The 21,171-nt window shown below is 39.0% G+C and overlaps 1 protein-coding gene across 1 annotated transcript in view; it reads right to left on the reverse strand.

The window, feature by feature from the left end:
• Positions 1–21,171, reverse strand: part of LOC125234148 (AP-3 complex subunit beta-2) — a 52,058-nt gene that overhangs the window by 7,997 nt on the left and 22,890 nt on the right. The window contains exons 11-21 of the mRNA XM_048140349.1: positions 19,920–20,028; positions 17,240–17,348; positions 15,529–15,640; positions 13,145–13,306; positions 12,194–12,272; positions 11,697–11,857; positions 8,328–8,422; positions 6,639–6,701; positions 4,088–4,202; positions 2,127–2,298; positions 468–667 (exon numbers count right to left, since the gene is read on the reverse strand). Coding sequence (XP_047996306.1) covers positions 468–667; positions 2,127–2,298; positions 4,088–4,202; positions 6,639–6,701; positions 8,328–8,422; positions 11,697–11,857; positions 12,194–12,272; positions 13,145–13,306; positions 15,529–15,640; positions 17,240–17,348; positions 19,920–20,028 — 1,377 coding nt within the window. The remainder of the gene's footprint in view (positions 1–467; positions 668–2,126; positions 2,299–4,087; positions 4,203–6,638; positions 6,702–8,327; positions 8,423–11,696; positions 11,858–12,193; positions 12,273–13,144; positions 13,307–15,528; positions 15,641–17,239; positions 17,349–19,919; positions 20,029–21,171) is intronic.

Below are 21,171 nucleotides of genomic sequence, written 5' to 3' on the forward strand. Positions count from 1 at the left end.
TGTGGACGCCGTAGCTGCCTAGCTATAAGTAACCAAGTCGTACTGTGGGCGCCATTGGCGCCTAGCTATAAGTGTCCAAGTCATAATGTGGGCACCGCAGGCGCCTAGCTATAAGTGACCAAGTCGTACTGTGAGCAACGCAGGCGTCTAGCTATAAGTGACCAAGTCGTACTGTGAGCGACGCAGGCGTCTAGCACAAGTGACCAAGTCGTAATGTGGGCGACGCAGGCGCCTAGCTACAAGTGACCAAGACGTAATGTGGGCGCCGCAAGTGCCTAGCTACAAGTGGCCAAGACGTAATGTGGGCGCTGCAGGCGCCTACCTAAAAGTGACTAAATCATAATGTGGGCGCCAGGCGCCTAGCTATAAGTGACCAAGTCGTAATATGGGCGTCGCAGGCGCCTAGCTGCAAGTGACCAAGTCGTAATGTGGGCGGAAATAGACCGCTTTCAGCTCATTCCACTGACCTTCTTATTAATCCTGATGTTCCCGATGTCCTCCTGGGTGCAGTTGGTGAAGGTGATCTCGATGGCGCACATGGCGGGCGAGTAGAGATGCGGCGCCCGCGTCCAGCGCCGCGCGGCGCCCAGCCCGCGGGACGTCACTCTGGAGATGACTTCCGTGGTTGTGGTGGGGGTGAAAGCAGGTGAGACGGGGGTGATCGCGTCTGTGAGAGAAATGTTACTGTTTTAAAATTCTGTAAGGGCATTTTCAGAAATTAGGACCCAAAATTAGTGACAAAAATTAACTCGATGTCAGTTTTGTGACGACAATTAAGGATAAAATCTGTTTAAAAACGAACTTTTTTCATGTTTTACATGTAGAATATTGCTTATAATTTAGGTAATTAACACAAAAGCAATATTTTTATAGAAATTTCATGCTTAGGTGTCGTCACAAAACTGACATCGAGTTAATTTTTGTTAACGGCTTTTACTAATTTTGGGTCCCAATTTAAAAAAATGCCCATATACAAAATTATGATAAAAGAACTTTCTATAATTTTTCTAAGATACTTGCACACCTAATGTATTTCTAAAAAACCAAATAAAATGCGTCTGAAGCAATTTCGAAACTAAAATAACGTTATATCGATTTCGTCCGATTTCTAAAGATAATGACATACAGCAACTTTAGATCAAAAGGTCGATAGAAAAAATTAACAGCAGTTAGTTTTTAGATACATATCATGTTTGAATTACCTAGTACGAGGCAATGACAAAATGTTAGCAAAATTATTTACGAGTACCTATCATAACACTTGATCAGAAATCTATACTACTTTAATACCGTGTATATATAACACTTTGAAGTTCTCTCGTTTTGTACACATTTTTTTAAAGACACACACGAGTACTTTAATATATCTTAAGAGGGCTTTCGTGTTAAAAATAGTGAAATCGCAACCGAGCGCTTGATCATACCGTGTGTGGTATCAAATTAAAGGGCTTTGCGAGTAGTTTATAAATATATATCACATTATAGGACTTTTTCTACTTGATCTAACAAAATATGAGAAAATGTCCAAAAGTGGTAATAATTGTACCGGTGAAGGCTCGTTTTCAAAAAATTGGTAAAAATCAATAATAGCAATTTATAATCACTAAGGCATAACAGCAATTTAAGTAAACGTTGCAGATTAATTTAGTACAAAACTTACTTCGATGTGATGTAGATTTTCAAAGAAATTGTCACTTAATTTTAGGTAATTTCTGAAAAAATTGAATTCGCCTTAGGCTAGTTTACTCTTTTTCAAAAACATAAAATAAAAATCTAGTCTGAAATGATTGTGGTACAGGATATACGAATTATAAATTTACCCGTTTTAATATTCAAAATTGTACAAATTTTACAAATAAGATCGACTGATTCAGCTCTATACGTGCGTTTTTCTAAACGTGCATTAGAGAAAAATTCATAATTAATTTAGTGAGTTAGTTTTCAAAAATCCAGTCTTATAAAAATCAAGATAATAAGATGCTCTAACTGGAACTTGAATTAAATAAATCTATTGGATAACGGAAAGTGTAGTATTTCACCGACTAAAACTATCAATTTTACATTCTTTTGACGTTTTTTTTGAAAGCAGCCTTAAGAAAAAAGAGACAGATATAGATTACACTTACCATCCCCAATAGCCCCAGGCCCAACGCTGGGCGGAGACAGGAAGCCCCCACAAGTGGGCGTCATAGTGGGCAGGGAGCTGGCGACTTCATCCAACTCGAGTAACAGTTCCAAATTAGACTTCTCGTTCGATTTGGGCTCCGACTTCGGCTTGGATTCTGCTTTTTCGGGCACCTGTGAAAATATTTAAACAGTTCGTATGGGGATGAACATTATTATTATTTACGCAAAAATGTTATTAAAAATGTTTAAAAAGTTACATACCCAGTTTATCGGCAAACTGTGCGAAAACAAACTGTCTATGTTAGGATATCTACTTTTTTTAATGTGGCACATTTTTAACCCCCGACGCAAAAACGACGGGGTGTAAGTTTGACGTGTCTGCCTGTCTATCTGTCTGTCTGTCTGTGTGTGTGTGTCTGTCTGTGGCATCGTAGCTCCCGAACGGATGAACCGATATAGATTTAGTTTTTTTTTGTCTGAAAGCTGAGTTAGTCGGGGGTGTTCTTAGCCATGTTTCATGAAAATCGGTCTACTATGTGGCGTTTGATTTTTCTTACAGATAAACTGGATGTACCAGAGTATAATATATAGTACACTCATTATAATATCATTTGAAGACACTAATTCCTAACAAAGAAATTATATTAAAACAAACTTACCTTGATTCGCGAATATAGAAATACAAATAAACCATGCACACTTTTTAGCAATTAAATTTTGAGAGTAAATAAAACAACTAAAATTAAGTAAGTGTGGAATAATTATATTTTTTGGTTGGCCTCGACGTAGTTGTGATCGCTTCGCTGGCTAAGTTTGTTCGCATGTTGTCTAATTATTGCCAAATAAAATGACTAGATGACGTTGGTGGACTAGGAAAATGTCACATCCGTTTCGTTGTTCATTAATATAATATACTTAGTGATAATAAACCTATATGTTGAGCTCAAATACGTTCAACATATAGGAATAATTATATTGCATTAAAAATAAATAATATATTATAAACATTCCAAATAACTTAAAGTAAATTACATAGGTAAATAAATAATTAAATAAAATATGTGTTAGTAGAACCCAAAAATATCCATATTATCAAAACTTAAATAAACCAAAACTACTACACTACACAAAGTCTACAAATTTTGAAATATAACAATATACCGATAAAATATTAAAAGACAACTTTTGTCCCATTTTGTGTCGCTAGGCAATAACGTATAAGTCAAAAGTTTAATCTTAGAACCTAAATGCACACCGCGTTTTTTCAACGCGCTAGAAACGCACGATCTTAAAACGTGCGTCGACGTTATTTTACCTACCAGGGTTTCCTATTGTAGGAAAAAAACGCGAGTCGATATCGATACGCATTGACATCAGGCAGGCAAGCCTGGCCGCGCCCATACTTGCCTGCCTGATGCCGTAGCCGAATGGCATTTCTGCGACGCGAGACGAAAACGAAACGCCGCGAAAGGTAGTCTGACTCTTTCACGCCAATACGCAAGTGCAATAGAGATATCTACGAGCGTTTTGTTTCGTGAGCGTTTGCCATTCGGCTTCGTACCCTGGTCGCGCGATAAATGATAAAACATCTGGCCGTCCCTATTGCACTATTTGTAAGTGCGATAGGGACGGCCAGATGTTTTATCATTTATCGCGCGACCATACTTGCCTGCCAGATCCGTAAAAAACGCGATGTGCTATATCCGCGACTAATCAAATGAGTGTAAGCGTGCGGTGTAACAATATACAGTGTACAAATTACTACCACTTTCTACCACCCTCTACATATCGTCACTACTTTAAAAAAAACTTGTATCTTCGTCTGTCAATGAAAAGAAAATTGTAGTAAGTATGTATGGAATGCATATAGACTTACTGCGTTTTAACTTTGAGGATCAGCGTGAGATACGAGATTTTTTTAAAGTAGTGACGATATAGTAATATATGTTTACTTTTGTACCTTTTCCTTGACCTCCGTGGAATGTTCGCTGCTCTCAGCAGAACTGTCCGAGCCGCTTTCTTCGTCAGAACTTGAAGACTCACTGTCGGAATCGCTGTCCGAAGTACCAGAGTTGCTACGAGGGAAAAACAATAACATTATGATAGACTTGGCTTCGTAGGAAACAAATCAAATTTGGTCTTTACCACAGATGTCATATATACCATAGATCAAGCAAACGTATCTACTTAGCGTGTCAAATGAACTCAGTGAAATCCACTGAGTTGTCCGTCTTTACTCGCAGCTTGCAGCTTTCGGGCGTCAATTTTTGTAAGTTGAAGTCAACCAAAACATAAAAAATGCCTCGTTACGTGATATTCAATTGCAACAACACAAAAATTATGAACAATCAAGAGCCTGAGACATATTTAAAATTACAGGCAAGAATCAACTTCAGTACAAAATTTGACACGCTCGACCCCTATACAAATATATGAATTTGTTTCTTCTATCTAAATTAAGTTCTGTGGTCTTTACAAAAGAAATCTTACATAGGTTACGAGTAACCCAAAGAGCGATGGAAAGAAGAATGGTAGGAATTTCACTTAGGGATAGAAAAACAAATAAATGGCTTCGGGAACATAGTAAAGTCACTGATGTAACCAGACGAATGGCGAAACTGAAGTGGGAGTGGGCTGGGCATGTGGCCCGAAAAGACGGTTCATGGTGCAAGAGGCTGTTGGAGTGGAGAAAGTGGGAAGCTGGGGAGTCACGCCCAGCAGGGAGGCCAAAAATGCGTTGGAGTGACGATATCAAGGGAACAGCTGGATCAAAGTGGATAGAAAGAGCCCAGGGGGCCGATTTTTGAGTCTCACTGTCACTAAAATACCGGTTGAAAACGGTGAATTGCCTATTATTTTCAGTGACAATTTTCTGAATTCGAACGCCGTGAGACTCAAAAATCGGTCCCCAGATTAGAGCAGAATGGCAAAAAATTAAGGAGGCCTACATCTCTAAGATTAAAAAAGGCTAAAAAGAAGAAGAAATATTTTTTGATTTGTTTTTTTAGTAGCAACACTACTATATATATAAATTATAAACTGAAATAGATACCATACACTAAAGAAAAACCGATCAAGCCCACTGGTGGCGAAGCCGGGAATCGAACCCGGGTCTCCAGCTATCGCAGCTGACGTGCTACCACTACACCAGCCCAACCGCCCACCAGTGGGCTTGATCGCTTTTTCTCTAGTGTATATTCAGTTTATAATAGACTTGGCGTGCCAACATATATACAAGTTGGATTTTTTTTTTTTTATCTTTTTTAGGGGGCTTTTTCGTAAAGCAAATATGTCGCCCCATGGTGAAAGATCTGCTATTTATTACGTCCAATTTTATATGCTGTTACTGTCTTATCCGCTTACTCATAAACGGTCACTAGATTTATCAAGCCGATAAAGTTCGTTTGTCCCTTTCTATAACACCAATACGTCAGAAGAATAGAATAGAATAGAATATTTTTTATTCGAAAGCACACAGATAATAAACAATTTTACACTGACATAGAATAGTAATAAAGTGCCACGGAATGGCCTCACCTCAGCATATTGCTGGCGACTTCCAGCGCTGGTCTTCCGGTGAGACCATTGAAATGAAATGAAATGAAATATTTATTTTCCAAGTAGGCATATTACAATGCGCTTATGAACGTCAAATAAAGCTACGCCGGCTCTAACCCTACGCCTCAGCCTCGAGAAGATTTCAGTCCCCCCTCAGTTGGAGGGGGGTATCCACTATGGGACCGGCAAGAAACTCGGCGGGCCACTTCTTTTCAAAACATTACATCTTATAATTAACATGCATTAAAAAACGAGATACAATTTAATCAGCAAAAGTATTCATCAAAAAAAATAAATATTAAATTAACAGACTAGGTACCTACTTTATGGAAATTCATTTCAATAAATTATACAAAGTACAAAGCTACTATGATTAATAAGAGATTTTAGAGATGTATAGTTTCTAAGTGTTAAATTACATCAAAAAAAAAAGAAAAAATATACATGATGAAAACAAAAAAAAAACGAACTGATACAAATAAAAGATAACTAAAATAACTTTAGTTGTAAAAGACTCTTGATGTCACAACTAAAGAAAAAAAAATAGATACACTTAATCTACTTTTTTCCTTGGAGATGTATATGGTCTCCAAGAGTCAGAAAGAAAATAAACAAACAAGGACCGAACAGAGTGCCTCAATGTAATCAAAATTAATGTTACAATCAAATAGTTAAAGCCCCTATTAGCTGAAACAGACCGGTCTTCACAAACAGCACCCGTTCACGAGTATGGCGCGTATCTCAGCCCTTAAGTGAAGAGTGAAGATTGATGAATAAGGCGGTTAAGAAGTAGCCGCGCATGTTAGCGTATTTGGCCGAAAAAGGGTTAAGTTTATGTAGCGTGTCCTTATTTCTGAATCATATTTAGATTTTGTTTCGTGTTTTGATTTTCAGAGATACAGAATAATTGGTAAATGGTATACTTTGACATATTTTCTACCACCGTCACTAACCTGTTATAGTTATTAGCCTCTTTCGCTTTTTCAACTTTCTTTTCCGCATCGTTGCTGTCCTCTCTGTGGACAAAATAAAATATTTCTAATTAAAGCCTCCGCCACATATAAAGCGTTTTGAAAGCGTAGCGATCCGCGCGCATTCCGCTCGCATTCCGCGCTCGTTAGTTCCCGCCGGCGTCCGCTGGGCGCAACGCCAGCGTTCGTCCCGCGCACCGCTATCATTGCGCTCCGCTGACGCTCCGCATCGAAAGACCTCGCGATTCTGAGTATGAATCGCGTAAAAAATACCCATGTTACAAAAAAACAACAACAACAAAAAAAAAGAAAGGCCCATAATACTTATTGTCTTCGGTTACCGCGATAGTTACTCATGAAATAAAACTATGGAAACGGATTATATCGCGTATAAATTGTAAATTCATTATTCGCGATATACTCCGTTTCCATAGTTTTATTTCAAAAATGGCCCAGTTAGAGAAGAGGAAGAATGAAAAAAAAAGCTTATTATATTAGTATCATTATTTTTCTACGATCTATTATGAAAAACATTGTGAAGAATTGATTTGGGAGGTAGGTACAGTCACGGACTTTAATTGTTGTTCCACTTCTAGCTCATTTTATACTGGAACGGCATAGCTTAACTATGGTCAAAGACATATGAATAGAATAGAAAAAACTTTATTCAGGACGCTTAAACGAATATAAATCACAAAAAGATGTCACAAAAATTGAAATAAAACGTCACTGAAAAGGTTTCCACTCAGCTTGGTGTCAAGGTACCTTTTGGATACTTTGACGCTGGTCTTCCGTGGCAACCCTTCCATTACATACAAACGGAACAAATATGTATAATTTACAGGATATAATAACATAAAATAATAACCATAATATAACGACAAGTTATACTGTACTAAGTAAACTAAACATTATAATGAGCCACGACACTTAATCAAGAGAAACAGGTTTTTATTTTTACTTATTACTATTATTTTATACTTTAACACAAAAACAGAGATTTTATATAATCGGCACTTAATTTAGACACAATTTTTGAGATATGTAACTCCGTATAGACGGATAAAGTCTAAGAAAAAAACGTACCTCAAAACCATAATGAAAAAGGTACGGTGGACAAGATGTCACACCTTTGGGGAACGCTCGGCTAGATGGCTCTAATAAAAATATTTGATATTTTATCACATATTAAGCTAAGAATATGGGCCAAATTGTCAAAACTGAGGTTCAAAAGTTTTAAGCCAGTGTCGTAAGATGGCAGTCCATGCACTGTGATTACACATTTTACTTTGACAGTAACTCTCTATAATACTCAATCCTCTTTGCTATGGTTGACTCTGAATTGACCAGTATAAATTGAGCTAGAAGTGGATCAACAATTAAAGTCCGTGACCGTACTACACAAAAGTGGCACAAATAGTAAAGGAGACTGTATTTGGTGAGGCTGAACTAGTGATGTGCAAGTTGCGGAAATTTTCCAAAAAAATCTTAAATTTCTTGAAAAATTCACGAAACTTTCACGAAAAATAATGGGAATTTAAATTAATGAAATGGAAAATTTCCATCCATACAATTGTCCATACAAAGTATGGAACGTTTCCGAAGTTTTCCTATGTGTAAATTTCAGAATTTTGGAAACTTTCCGTCGGCATATCAGCAGGCAGGACTTACTCATCTGAGGACTCTTCCGAGCTGGATTCCTCTGATGACGAAGACCCGGTCCCACTGCTTTCTGGCTCCGAGTAGAACGTCTTGTCTTTCTGTGACTAAAGGGAAAAATATAAATTGGCTACTAGACTCATATCGAATTTGGCACAATATAGTACATTACGATACAAGTGCATAAAAACCGGCCAAGAGCGTGTCGGGCCACGCTCAGTGTAGGGTTCCGTAGTTTTCCGTATTTTTCTCAAAAACTACTGAACCTACGAGTATCAAGTTCAAAACATTTTTCTAGAAAGTCTTTATAAAGTTCTACTTTTGTGATTTTTTTCATATTTTTAGGGTTCCGTACCAAAAAGGTACAACAGGAACCCTTATGGTGCGACTCTGTCCGTCTGTCTGTCCGTCTGTCACATTCCTAAATATCTCGAGAACTACTAATGCTATCAACTTGAAATTTGGTATAGTTATGAACATTGTAAACCTCTACAAATAGAAAGTATAATTTTTTTAAATATATTAATTTTAATTGTAGAAAATGGCCAAAATGAAAGGGGGGCAAAGTGTAAATTTCAAGTTACTAGGTCAAGTGGGGTATCGTTGGAAAGAGCTCAAATTGAACGTAAATAAACTATTTTTTATAATTTTTTTGTTGTGAAAAAAAAAAGAATTTTGAAGGAAAATGTAAAAAAAAATACCCCCCCCCCCTTATCTCCGAAGTTTACCAACGAAAAATTATGAAAATTTTAGTGCCTATACTTTTGTCTTCTAGTCAAGTCATTAGAGTTATATGAAAATATGAGATTATTTTTAATAGGTAGTTTGAAAGAAAGTTTGTACGGAACCCTCGGTGGGCGAGTCCGACTCGCACTTGGCCGGTTTTTTAAACTTATGGTTCAAAAGTTAGAGGGGGGGGGGACGCACTTTTTTTCCTTTAGGAGCGATTATTTCAGAAAATATTAATATTATCAAAAAACGATCTTGGTAAACCCTTATTTATTTTTAAATACCTATCCAACAATATATTACACGTTGGGGTTGGAATGAAAAAAAATATCAGCCCCCACTTTACATGCAGGGGGGGTACCCTAATAAAACATTTTTTTCCATTTTTTATTTTTGCACTTTGTTGGCGTGATTGATATACATATTGGTACCAAATTTCAGCTTTCTAGTGCAAACGGTTACTGAGATTATCCGCGGACGGACGGACGGACGGACAGACGGACAGACAGACATGGCGAAACTACAAGGGTTCCTAGTTGACTACGGAACCCTAAAAAAGGTAGTTAAAACACGACCGGAGTGTTTTAAATCGACACGAGTTTAGAATTTCCTTTTCGCACGTGTATCGTACGACGTTTTTCAGTACAGATGAGCCTCCAAAGTTTCTACCTAGCATATAATGAACCACTTGCACTAGTGCGTAAAAAAAACACCATCTGTACTGAAAAATGATTTTCTTCTGTAGTAGTATTTGACATAAAAAACCAATATTTATAGATTTTGGGTATTAAAAGTGTACGATGACTATTTTCGATTTAAAATGTGTGTACTTTTTTTTGCCACCGAAAACGCTGGCAGCGATGTAGTGACGTCATCTAATTCGAACTTACTTCATGTTAAAACAATTACTGACATAATGAACTTTATGCCTCTTAAAAAAATCTCTTTCACCACTCCCCACAACTACCCGCGACGGCCTATAGCTAAACCCTTTTCTATACCAGTTACCAGAGCAAACCTTGGTCTGCAAGCCCCTGTGGTACGAATATGCTCGAGCTACAACAGTGTTGTCACTCACAAAAATTTCATTGACATCTTTCATGACAGTCTGCCAGCATTTAAATCAAAAATATTACCGAAACCTAAATAATATTTACTTTAGGCTTTAGTTATACTACTTATATTCTAGTTTTAGGTCTGTATTAAATTAAATTTGTATTTACTTTTAGGATATAAGCAATATTGTAAATCATGTACATACTAGTTGTATTATTAGTTAATTATTAGCTTTAGATTCCAATATACCTATTTTTTTATGATCTCGTTCCCAGATTCATACTTGGAGAGTGCTATGTACTCCTTAATTGTCATTTTGTATCAGACTGAGAACTATAAGCAATTAAATCAATTGTGTAAGATGTAATACATATGATGTGGATGTACTGTAATAAATAAACAAATAAACAAATGCCTCATAATACTCAAAAGTCAGAAAATGTTTTCGAGTAGAGTGACCTATATACAGATGCAGTGCGAAAAGATTTGCCTTCGTATTGTTACGGAAACATACGAACGTGTCATGCTATTTCAGTCAGTCTCAGTACAAGATGTACAATACAATACAATACAAATACTCTTTATTGCACACCTCAATACACGAAACAACATAGCAAGTATAAACAACAACTTATACAATGGGTTGTGTTCTGAAGAACCGTTTTCCGCCTGTACAATGGGTTGTGTTCTGAAGAACTGTTTGACATGATGCCAACGGCCACTTTTCATCATCGCACCGCTCGCCATCGACAGGGCGCTCATCCACACACCTTACAACCTAAATGGTCGCGCACCGTACGGTTTCAGAGGAATTTCCTCCCACGAACGCTCCGGCTGTGGAATGAGCTCCCTGTCGAGGTATTCCCGATGAACTACAGTATGGGGTCCTTCAAAAAAGGAGTGTACAAGTTTCTAATGGGTCGGCAACGCGCACGTGACACCCCTTGAGTTGCGGGCGTCCATAGGTTGCGGTGACCGCTTTCCATCAGGCGGGCCGTATACCTGTTTGCCACCGACGTGGTATAAAAAAAAAAAAACTTAAGAGGTAAAACAAGAGGCGGTATTATCGCTAAAGAGCGATCTCTTCCAGACAACCTAGGTAGTGGAGAATAATAAATTTAACCTTGTAAGTAGGTGTACTAAATGTAGACTTAGAGGAAATCTAGCACAAACTATACTACGCAAAACACATACATATATATATAACAAATTGACATTGACTGAACTAGCATGACAAATACGAACGTTTCCGAAGGAAACCCTTTTCGGACTACATCTGTAAGTTGGTACGATTGCAATGACCAAGTTTTCTCGAATGATGCCGATGTATTTTACCCCCGACGCAAAAACGAAGGGGTGTTATAAGTTTGACGTGTCTGTCTGTCTGTGTGTGTGTCTGTCTGTGGCATCGTAGCTCCCGAACGGATGAACCTATTTAGATTTAGTTTTTTTTTGTCTGAAAGCTGAATCGGGAGTGTTCTTAGCCATGTTTCATGAAAATCGGTCTACTACGTCGCAGTCGGGGGTTTTTTCAAAATTTTAATTTTGTGGTTAGGTTATTTATAGAAGTTCTTGGAGATAAAGTACTATACTTACAAGTATGCTGACGTGTTTGTTAGGGGGCGCTTCTACCTCTTGCGCGGGCTCTCGTAGTCGCACGCCTTGTACCGTTTCTGGGGGCGTGGGCAGGGGCCGGTAACCGGTCGCTGTGGTACCGATGTATTGGGATAGGGAGCCGAAGATGAACTGTTCGCGATCTGAGAGGGAATAATTGGTTATTTTATTGTAAAGAATTTGATTTTGATCATGGACATGACTGGATCCGCGTATTTTTACCACCTTCCCTCGATTCTGATTGCGATATCTGGTAGCAAAATGCCAGAGAACATGAAACAAAGCAATTAAGTATCAAACTAACTTTCATTAAGATAGCAGGATATATGTATAGTCCAATATCCGTGTGTACCTTCAAATCAAGAGTGAACAGGCATCTTCTGGGCGAGCTCACTCCGTCGTAAGCCACGTCTTTGCCTTTGGCTAGTCTGTGGCCAAGAGTAAGCCCATTTATAATATGTATATAAAAATAATAATACCTTTGAAATTGCTCTGACTCGGCGGCTTCGGTTTGTGGACGTGGAAAATCTCTGCCTTGTGTTTAGACAACTCGTTGTCCTGCAAACAATAATAATATTTAAATGTTTGATCTCACAGTAAAAACTTGTCATATACATATCGAAAACGAAACATTATTGACAGTATTATTTTTTTTCTAATCATCTTATTAAATAAGCTATCTACCTACAAAATGTCAAGTTTCTAAGTCTTCTAGAAGTACCTAAACATTTTGATGATATATCAGTTACCTGTAATACAAAGCGTCGCAGCATACGCGCTCGGTCGCGTACGTCATAACTAGCATCGTAGTGTGCGAGAGTCATTACGTAGCGGCACACTGGGAGCGTGTCTGGTTGACTTATCCCCAATTTTATATTTATTCCAATCATTTTACTAATCAAGTTATCTACTTACAAAATTTCAAGTTTCTAAGTCTTCTAGAAGTACCTAAACATTATGATGATATATCAGTTACCTGCAATACAAAGCGCCGCAGCATACGCGCTCGGCCGCGTACGTCATAACTGGCGTCGTAGTGTGCGAGAGTCATTACGTAGCGGCACACTAGTATCGTGTCTAGTTGACTTATCGCCAATTTTATATTTATTCCAATCATTTTACTAAACAAGCTATCTACCTACAAAATTTCAAGTTTCTAAGTCTTCTAGAAGTACCTAAACATTTTGATGATATATCAGTCACCTGTAATACAAAGCGCCGCAGCATACGCGCTCGGTCGCGTACGTCATAACTAGCGTCGTAGTGAGCGAGAGTCATTACGTAGCGGCACACTAGTATCGTGTCTGGTTGACTTATCGCCAATTTTATATTTATTCCAATCATTTTACTAAACAAGCTATCTACCTACAAAATTTCAAGTTTCTAAGTCTTCTAGAAGTACCTAAACATTTTGATGATATATCAGTTACCTGTAATACAAAGCGTCGCAGCATACGCGCTCGGTCACGTACGTCATAACTAGCGTCGTAGTGTGCGAGAGTCATTACATAGCGACACACTGGCAGCGTGTCTGGTTGAGTGATTGATAACTTGACAGACAAGGATAGAAGCTGGAGTTTCACTAGTTCATCCTGAAAAAGAAAACTGTATCAATGTCTATACTTCGTTTCTTTTAAGATTAGAATTATCTGTCAAACGGGTAAACAAAGAAGCAGTGGTCGTAGACCTTCCTTCTTCGATTTCGGCCGATACCACTGATTTCTTGGAACTTATAACTTATAATACTATGTACATAAGATATTCGTCATGGGTGAAATTTAAAACGATCTTCAAACATGACTACAGGAAATGCATAAAAATAGTCTTAATGCGTGTCCGTTAGTAATCCATACTAATATTATAAATAGGAAAGTGTGTGTGTCTGTTTGTTTATCGTCTGTCAGACGTGATTTTTTAAGTGGAGATAGTTGAAAGGATGAAGAGTGATATAGGGTACTTTTTGTCTTTTTCTAACCCCCCCACTTTTCTAAAATGTGTGGGGGGGGGGCTGTTGCGCATATCAGTGATGCAGGACTTGTTTCGAAACAAAAACTCCGAACGTTCACTCAAGTCTTATACTTGACTCATATCACAGAATATTAGGACAAGTAGGTACTCCTTTGATGTTTACAAAATGCCGCCATTCTAAATTGTTACCTACATTAACAAACGGACCGCACAGAAGCAGCCGACATTGAATTTTATTGCGCCGCGCGAAGGTCGACACCACTGAATGGGCCGCGAACTCGCGGCCGCCGACATGTACTTGTAGCGCGGCGATAGAATCGCGGGGTGAGCCGCCCCTGCTTATATTTAATGAAACTACGGTTGTAGTTTCATTAAATATAAGTGCTCACGTTATTTTGGAGGCCCCTCTTCAGGCATATATAGGAGTTCGCGCGGCAGCTAAACTCCGTGCACACCAACATGTCGCAGCAGTCGCGATTATAATGTGAGCACTACCGTAGTTTCATTAAATACTAGCTTTTGCCCGCGGCTTCGCTCGCGTTAAATTCCAAATTTGCGGAATGCTCTATACTAACCCCCCCCCCATTTTAGGGAAGTGGGGGGTTAGAAAGAGACACAAAGTAGCCTCTGTCACTCTCCATCCCTTCAACTATCTCCACTTAAAAAATCACGTCAATTCGTGAAAGACGGACAAACAAACAAACACACACTTTCCCATTTATAATACGGAACTTGACTGTAGTTAAAATAAAATTATACCGTGTACGAAATAAATCATCAGATAATTATAAGAAAAACAGAGACAGAAGTTATTTTTATAGCCAATTTCTATTTTATAAGTCAGGTAGAAATATATAAAGTAACTGAGTTGACCGTGACGTCACTCAATTCGATTTAGCAAGTCGTTTAAATTCGTTTTGAGAGTTCTTAAAAAAAAGAAGCTGATTTCCTTTTTCATCATCCTCCTTGCGTTATTCCGGCATTTGCCACGGCTCATGGGAGCCTGGGGTCCGCTTTGACAACTAATCCCAAGATTTGGTGTAGGCACTAGTTTTACGAAAGCGACTGCCATCTGACCTTCCAACCCGAAGGGTAACTAGACCTTATTGGAATTAGTCCGGTTTCCTCACGATGTTTTCCTTCACCGAAAAGCGACTGGCAAATATCAAAGACATTTCGCACATAAGTTCAGGAAAACTCATTGGTACGAGCCGGGTTCGAACCCGCGACCTCCGGATCGAAAGTCGCACGCTCTTACCGCTAGGCCACCAGCGCTTGTAAGTAGCCTATATTAGTATGGATTTGAATATGTCTAACGAAAGTTTAATATCTAAACTTGACTAAGGGCCCATTTAGACGGTACGAGAACTCGCATACATGCATGCATTACATTGAGGTATTTGATAGCTGTGCAAAATTGTATGTACCCTCAACAGCCCGCAATGTAACTATAGCCTGTCAACCAAATTTTGGCAGTAGCAATGTACATCAAACTAAAGTATGATATCCCTATGAAACGTACAAAAACCAGCAATGTACGTCAAACAGCCACAGATATTTTTTTTTCAAGGGGCTCGCTCCTTCCTTACGAATTAGATAATGTATTAAAAAGGGACGGATATGTGCTAGTTATTTCTCTTTTTGGTAGGACGGAGATTTCCACAGATAAGATACAAATGACACGCGAACTTCCACCGATTTTCAAAACTAGTGGTGCTAGCCCGCGATTTTTCAAATTTGCCGCCTTTTTCTAGTGACAAGATTTGGTTGACGGTCTATAAACTCGCATGCGAGCTCGCACGCCGTCTAAATCAGGCCTTAGTGAAAACGTGAGAGCTAAACTTACCTGGTCCGCGAAGTTGCCAGCCATGTGAGCTAAGATGGCGGCCGCTCGGGGATGTTCGGCGCCGTGCTCTGCCACCAACCAAACCGCAGCCGCTCGTGCATTTGGTGCCAATCTGTACCAGTACAAATTGTATAGTCGACCAATTGGAACCCTAGGCCACTGTAGAACTATGTCATAGTGACGTTATAGAATAGAATAGAATAGAATATAATTTATTTCAGTATAAAAACACAGTTATACAATGCATACACAATGAGATGAAAAAAAAGAAGACTTATAACTAACATGTACACTGTAGGTAATTACACTGAAAAAGGTGAACACTCAGCATAATGCCCGGTCCTACTGGAGTAGTACCCGACGCTGGTCTTCCGTGAACACCTGTAGGGAGCGTAGTTGCACGTAGCTATTTATAATTACTACATATAGGGTTATATACCTATATTTTATACATATATGTACTTCACAAAATTTTATAAATCAGATTGTAAGAAATCTCTTACAGCTTGTCATTTAGACATGGTTGTACAGTGGACTAGGGTTCCAATTGGTTGACGGTACAACAGGGTATTTGACTGTTCTTAAAATAAAATATGTTATACCATACAAGAAATAAAGTATCAGATAATTATTAGAAAAACATGGACAGAAGTTATTTTTAACCCCCGACACAAAAACGACGGGGTGTTATAAGTTTGACGTGTCTGTCTGTCTGTCTGTTTGTCTGTGTGTGTCTGTCTGTGGCATCGTAGCTCCCGAACGGATGAACCGATTTCGATTTAGTTTTTTTTATTTGAAAGCTGTGTTAGTCGGGAGTGTTCTTAGCCATGTTTCATGAAAATCGGTCCACTAGGTCGCGGTCGGGGGTTTTTCAAAATTTTAATTTTGTGGTTAGGTTATTAACCCCCGACACAAAAACGACGGGGTGTTATAAGTTTGACGTGTCTGTCTGTCTGTGTGTGTGTGTCTGTCTGTGGCATCGTAGCTTCCGATCGGATGCACCGATTTAGATTTACTTTTTTTTGTTTGAAAGCGGAGTTAATCGACAATGTTCTTAGCCATGTTTCATGAAAATCGGTCTACTATGTCGCGGTTGGGGGTTTTTTCAAAAAAAATTAAATCGAATTTCAATGTCTATTTAATAAGTCAGGAAGAAATATATAAAGTAACTGAATTGACCGTGACGTCACTCAATTCGATTTCATATTAATTCCATATTAGCAAGTCGTTAAGTCGTTCAAATTCGTTTTGACAGTTCTTAAAAAGAAGCTGATTTGACTAAAGGCAAGTCTATTATTAGATTTGGAAACTTCTCCAAAACTCTTAACCCCTTGAGCGCCTTGTTCCAGATCTGTCCCAGGCAATTTAGCAATTTTTTGACAACGGCGTTCCAGGGGTTAAATAAATAAATAAATAATAAATAAATATTATAGGACATTCTTACACAGATTGACTGAGTTCCACGGTAAGCTCAAGAAGGCTTGTGTTGCAGGTACTCAGACAACGATATATATAATATATAAATACTTATATACATAGAAAACATCCATGACTCAGGAACAAATATCTGTGCTCATCACACAAATAAATGCCCTTACCGGGATTCGAACCCGGGACCGCGGCGTAGCAGGCAGGGCCACTACCGACTGCGCCAGACCGGTCGTCAGTCTAGTCTTAAAAAGGTTTTATCAGAGTTTTGTGTAAATCTAACCTGTCAGAACGCAGCAGTTTGGCTGCTCGAGCGACGGCAGCTCGCGCCGAGGTGGCCCCACCACCCACCACTCGCTTCACCACCACAACCGCTTCGCAAACCACCCACTCTGATACAAAAAAAATACAATACTTATTAACAAATCGGAAAATAAAAGAAAAAAAATAACGTTCATATTTATGTAGTTTCTGTTTGATCCAATGGTTGACTGGTAGAGAATGCCTTAAGGCATTAAGTCCGCCATTTGTACAATTTTATGTCGTGCAATAAAGTCTAAGGGCCGGTTGAATCAAACCATCTGTCATCGTTAAAGCGTTCGTTAAATTGTATTGTATGGGAAGTTCCATAGTCGTCTGCTGCGTGACGATGATGTGTCTGTCAAATGTGTCGCTTAACTTCAAACCTGGGTAAATCCATTCTGCTTTAAGGTTGAATATATAAAAAATATAATATGATCTGAAAGATTATCAACCTTATAGCAGAATGGATTTACCCACTTTTGAAGTTAATCGACACAAATGTGGTTGATGCAACTGGCCCTAAATAAATAAATAAATATTTCGTTACAACTATGATTATAGTCTACTTTAAACTTGACATATAGGTATATTAGGTTTAAATTTGGATCAGATCACGCATTCCCTGTTTCAATTCGATATATTATGTACAGATGTAGTTCGAAAAGGGTTCCCTTCGTATTTTTCCGGAAACGTTCGTATTTGTCATGCTAGTTCAGTCAATGTCAGTACATCTTGTACTGAGACTGACTGAAATAGCATGGCTAGACATGCGCGCCGCTCGGAAAAAATCGGGCGGCGGCGCGCCTCGAAAAAATCGTTGGCGGCGGCGTAACGCCGGCGGCGTGAGATTTTTTTTCAACTTTTTAAATATCACTTTCATGGGGTTAAATATTAATGAAAATCTTATTTATAGTATATTATGCAACCGTTTTTTAAGACACTGAGTAAAAAAAGTGACAGGCATGGGTACCAGCAGCAGTGTCCCTTTTTATATGGCATTCGTGGATCTTAACAAACCTTTCGATACGGTCAGTAGAGAGGGTCTCTACGATGTTCTCGTCCGTATTGGGTGTCTACCAACTCATTGATACGTGCGTTCCACGAGAATATGAAAGGTACCGTCATGTTCGATGGTGAAGCATCGGCGGCTTTTGATATGAGGCGCGGCGTAAGACAAGGTTGCGTTCTGGCGCCAACGCTCTTTGGTATTTTCTTTTCGCAACTCCTCAGGGCAGCTTTTGATGAATGCGATGTCGGACCCATCCATGTGCACACCAGAAAGGATGGGAAGTTATTCAACATCAACCTCCTAAAGTCAACTAGGAAGCGGTATGATGTATTAGTCCGTGAACTGCTGTATGCTGGTGACGCTGCACTTGTCGCAAACTCGGAAGAAGAGCTACAAGAGTTGGTAACAGGTTTGGTCGTGCATGCCGAGCTGTTTCAATGAGCGTGAACACCAAGAAAACTGTAATAATGGTCCAGGGCACCGATGTACCACCAGCAATCACACTTGATCAAGTAACGCTTCAGTCTGTTGATAATGTTTGTTATCTGGGATCAACCACAACATCAAACTACTGCAACAATAAGGAAATAGATACCCACATTGGAAAGGCCGCAACAACTTTTGGAAAACTCTCTAAGCGAGTTTGGGCTAATAACAAGCTTACAATTTCCACCAAAGTTCACGTTTACAAAGCCTACGTCCTTAGTATCCTGCTGTACGCGTCAGAAACGTGGACCACCTATTCCAAACAAGAGCGTCGCTTAAATGCATTTCACATGCGTTGCCTTCGAACCATAATAGGAGTGTAACTTGGAAGGATCGGGTTACCGGAAGCAGTACTGTCCCCATCTCTGGTCTGGCGCTCCGCAATACCAGCTCCTTCCGCTTGACTCCATCATCCAACGGCGGCGGGCAGTTTGGTTTGTCAGCAAATTTATTGACGGCTTAGATTAGAACCTGTCAGCCTTCGCACCGCCGTTGGAATGTGTAGAACATTCAAAGAGAGCGTTTATACAATGGGGATATTAGGAAGAGCTTTTTGTATTCCACCGTCTCAAATTGTTACCCACAGCACTCGCCATTTTTGACCTCTCATAAGCAACGGTTAATTGCATAAAATACTATAATGAAACTAAAGGGACACGGGGTACGCGCGTTTCATTCGTTTGTTTATATTCAATGGATTTTAATATTATTAATCTCGTATGGTTCTCTATTTCGGCGCGAAATTCAAACTATCGGCGGCGGCGGCGGCGCGCTGGCTCCTTTCAGCGGCGGCGCGCATGTCTAAGCATGACACGTTCGTACGTGTCCGTAACAATACGCAAGCAAATCTTTTCGCACTACATCTGTATTAACTACAAACAGATAGTGGTTACCTGTGTGGTGACGGGTTAAGAATTTCACCACTCCCTTTCTTCCCGTGGGTGTCGTAGAAGGCGACTGTGGGATATGGGTTAAATTGTGGCGTAGGCGAGAGGCTGGCAACCTGTCACTGCAATGTCACAGTTTCGTTTTCTTTCAACCCCTTATATGCCAAGAGTGGCACTGAAGCTTAAGTAGTTTCATGTGCTCTGCCTACCCCTTTATGGGATACAGGCGTGATCGTATGTATGTATAGATAGTGGCAACTATGGGATGTAAAACTTACCATCTTTACTGCTGAGTAACTTTAGAAGACCATTCAAGCAGGTCTCAGCTTCGCCTTGTATGGCCACGGCCAATCGCCCGATAGCTTGGATAGTGGCCCCAGCAAACACCTACAAAAACATAGATTTAGTAGAAACTGTTAATATTCTTTTTAAATATTGATTGATCAAGAAAGCTAGCACGATGGAATAAATGGAACTTTAATTTAAACTTTCACGATTTTTACACACAGGACTTGGGGCCCATTTAGACGGTACGAGAACTAGCACATTGCGGTATTGCATGGCTGTGCAATTGTATGTACCCTCAACAGCCCGCAATGTAACTAAAATCGCATGCGAGTTCGCATGCCGTCTAAATCAGGCCTTAATCGCGTATAACTAAGTTGTCAACAGGGCCCCATTTCTCGAAAGATATTAGTCTAATAATATTAGTGTGTAGTCATGGCAACCCATACGATTTGACAGTTCGTGGACTAATATTATTAGTCTAATATCGTTCGAGAAATGGGCCCCAGACCTCCGACATTTCTCCTAGGTACTTATTCTGTTGCGAATAAACTAACTTACAACTAATGCAGTAGTGCCGAAAGAGAAAGCGATTTATAGTTCAACGTTTGACTATGAACTAAAACTCGCTCACGCTATCATAGCGTCTCTTCTCGCTTTTGGTGGGACTAGAGCTTAAGGTTATCGGCGATAGAAACGAACAAAAGAAAGTTGCTCCTAGGGTTGCAAATAGAAAAAAAAACAAATGTTTTTTTTCAGAATTGTGAAAAAAAAACATGAAAAAATAAACCGAGCATCATTGTTTTTTTTTCTAAATATGGTTTTTTTCAGATGAACAAATAATACGACTATAATTGTTTTTCGTGATTTGTAACGTTTCAATAACAATAACGTACATTTTAATTCGATAAACATTCAGTATACAAACGTTTATTCGGGAATCCCCGATGAAGCTCGGAGCGTGGAGAGGCCGTGGTGTTATCAACAGTAAATTGCGACAACTGCTAACTTCAGATTTCGTAAATGTTAGTTTGTTAAAACTAGAAATTAAAATTATTAATTGAAATTAGTTTAATAGTTAACATAAAGTCCGAAAAACCGTATAAAAGTATTGCCTACTTTGCAAATTTTGAAATTTAGCACTTTAGAAAAAAAAACATACTCCAGAAAATATTCTGTATTTTTTTTCAAGTTTTTTTTTTTCAAGCCCGAACGACGTAGACCATGACGTAGGTCTGGAACTCG

Source organism: Leguminivora glycinivorella, chromosome 15 (assembly GCF_023078275.1).
Source record: "Leguminivora glycinivorella isolate SPB_JAAS2020 chromosome 15, LegGlyc_1.1, whole genome shotgun sequence".
NCBI lineage: Eukaryota > Metazoa > Arthropoda > Insecta > Lepidoptera > Tortricidae > Leguminivora > Leguminivora glycinivorella.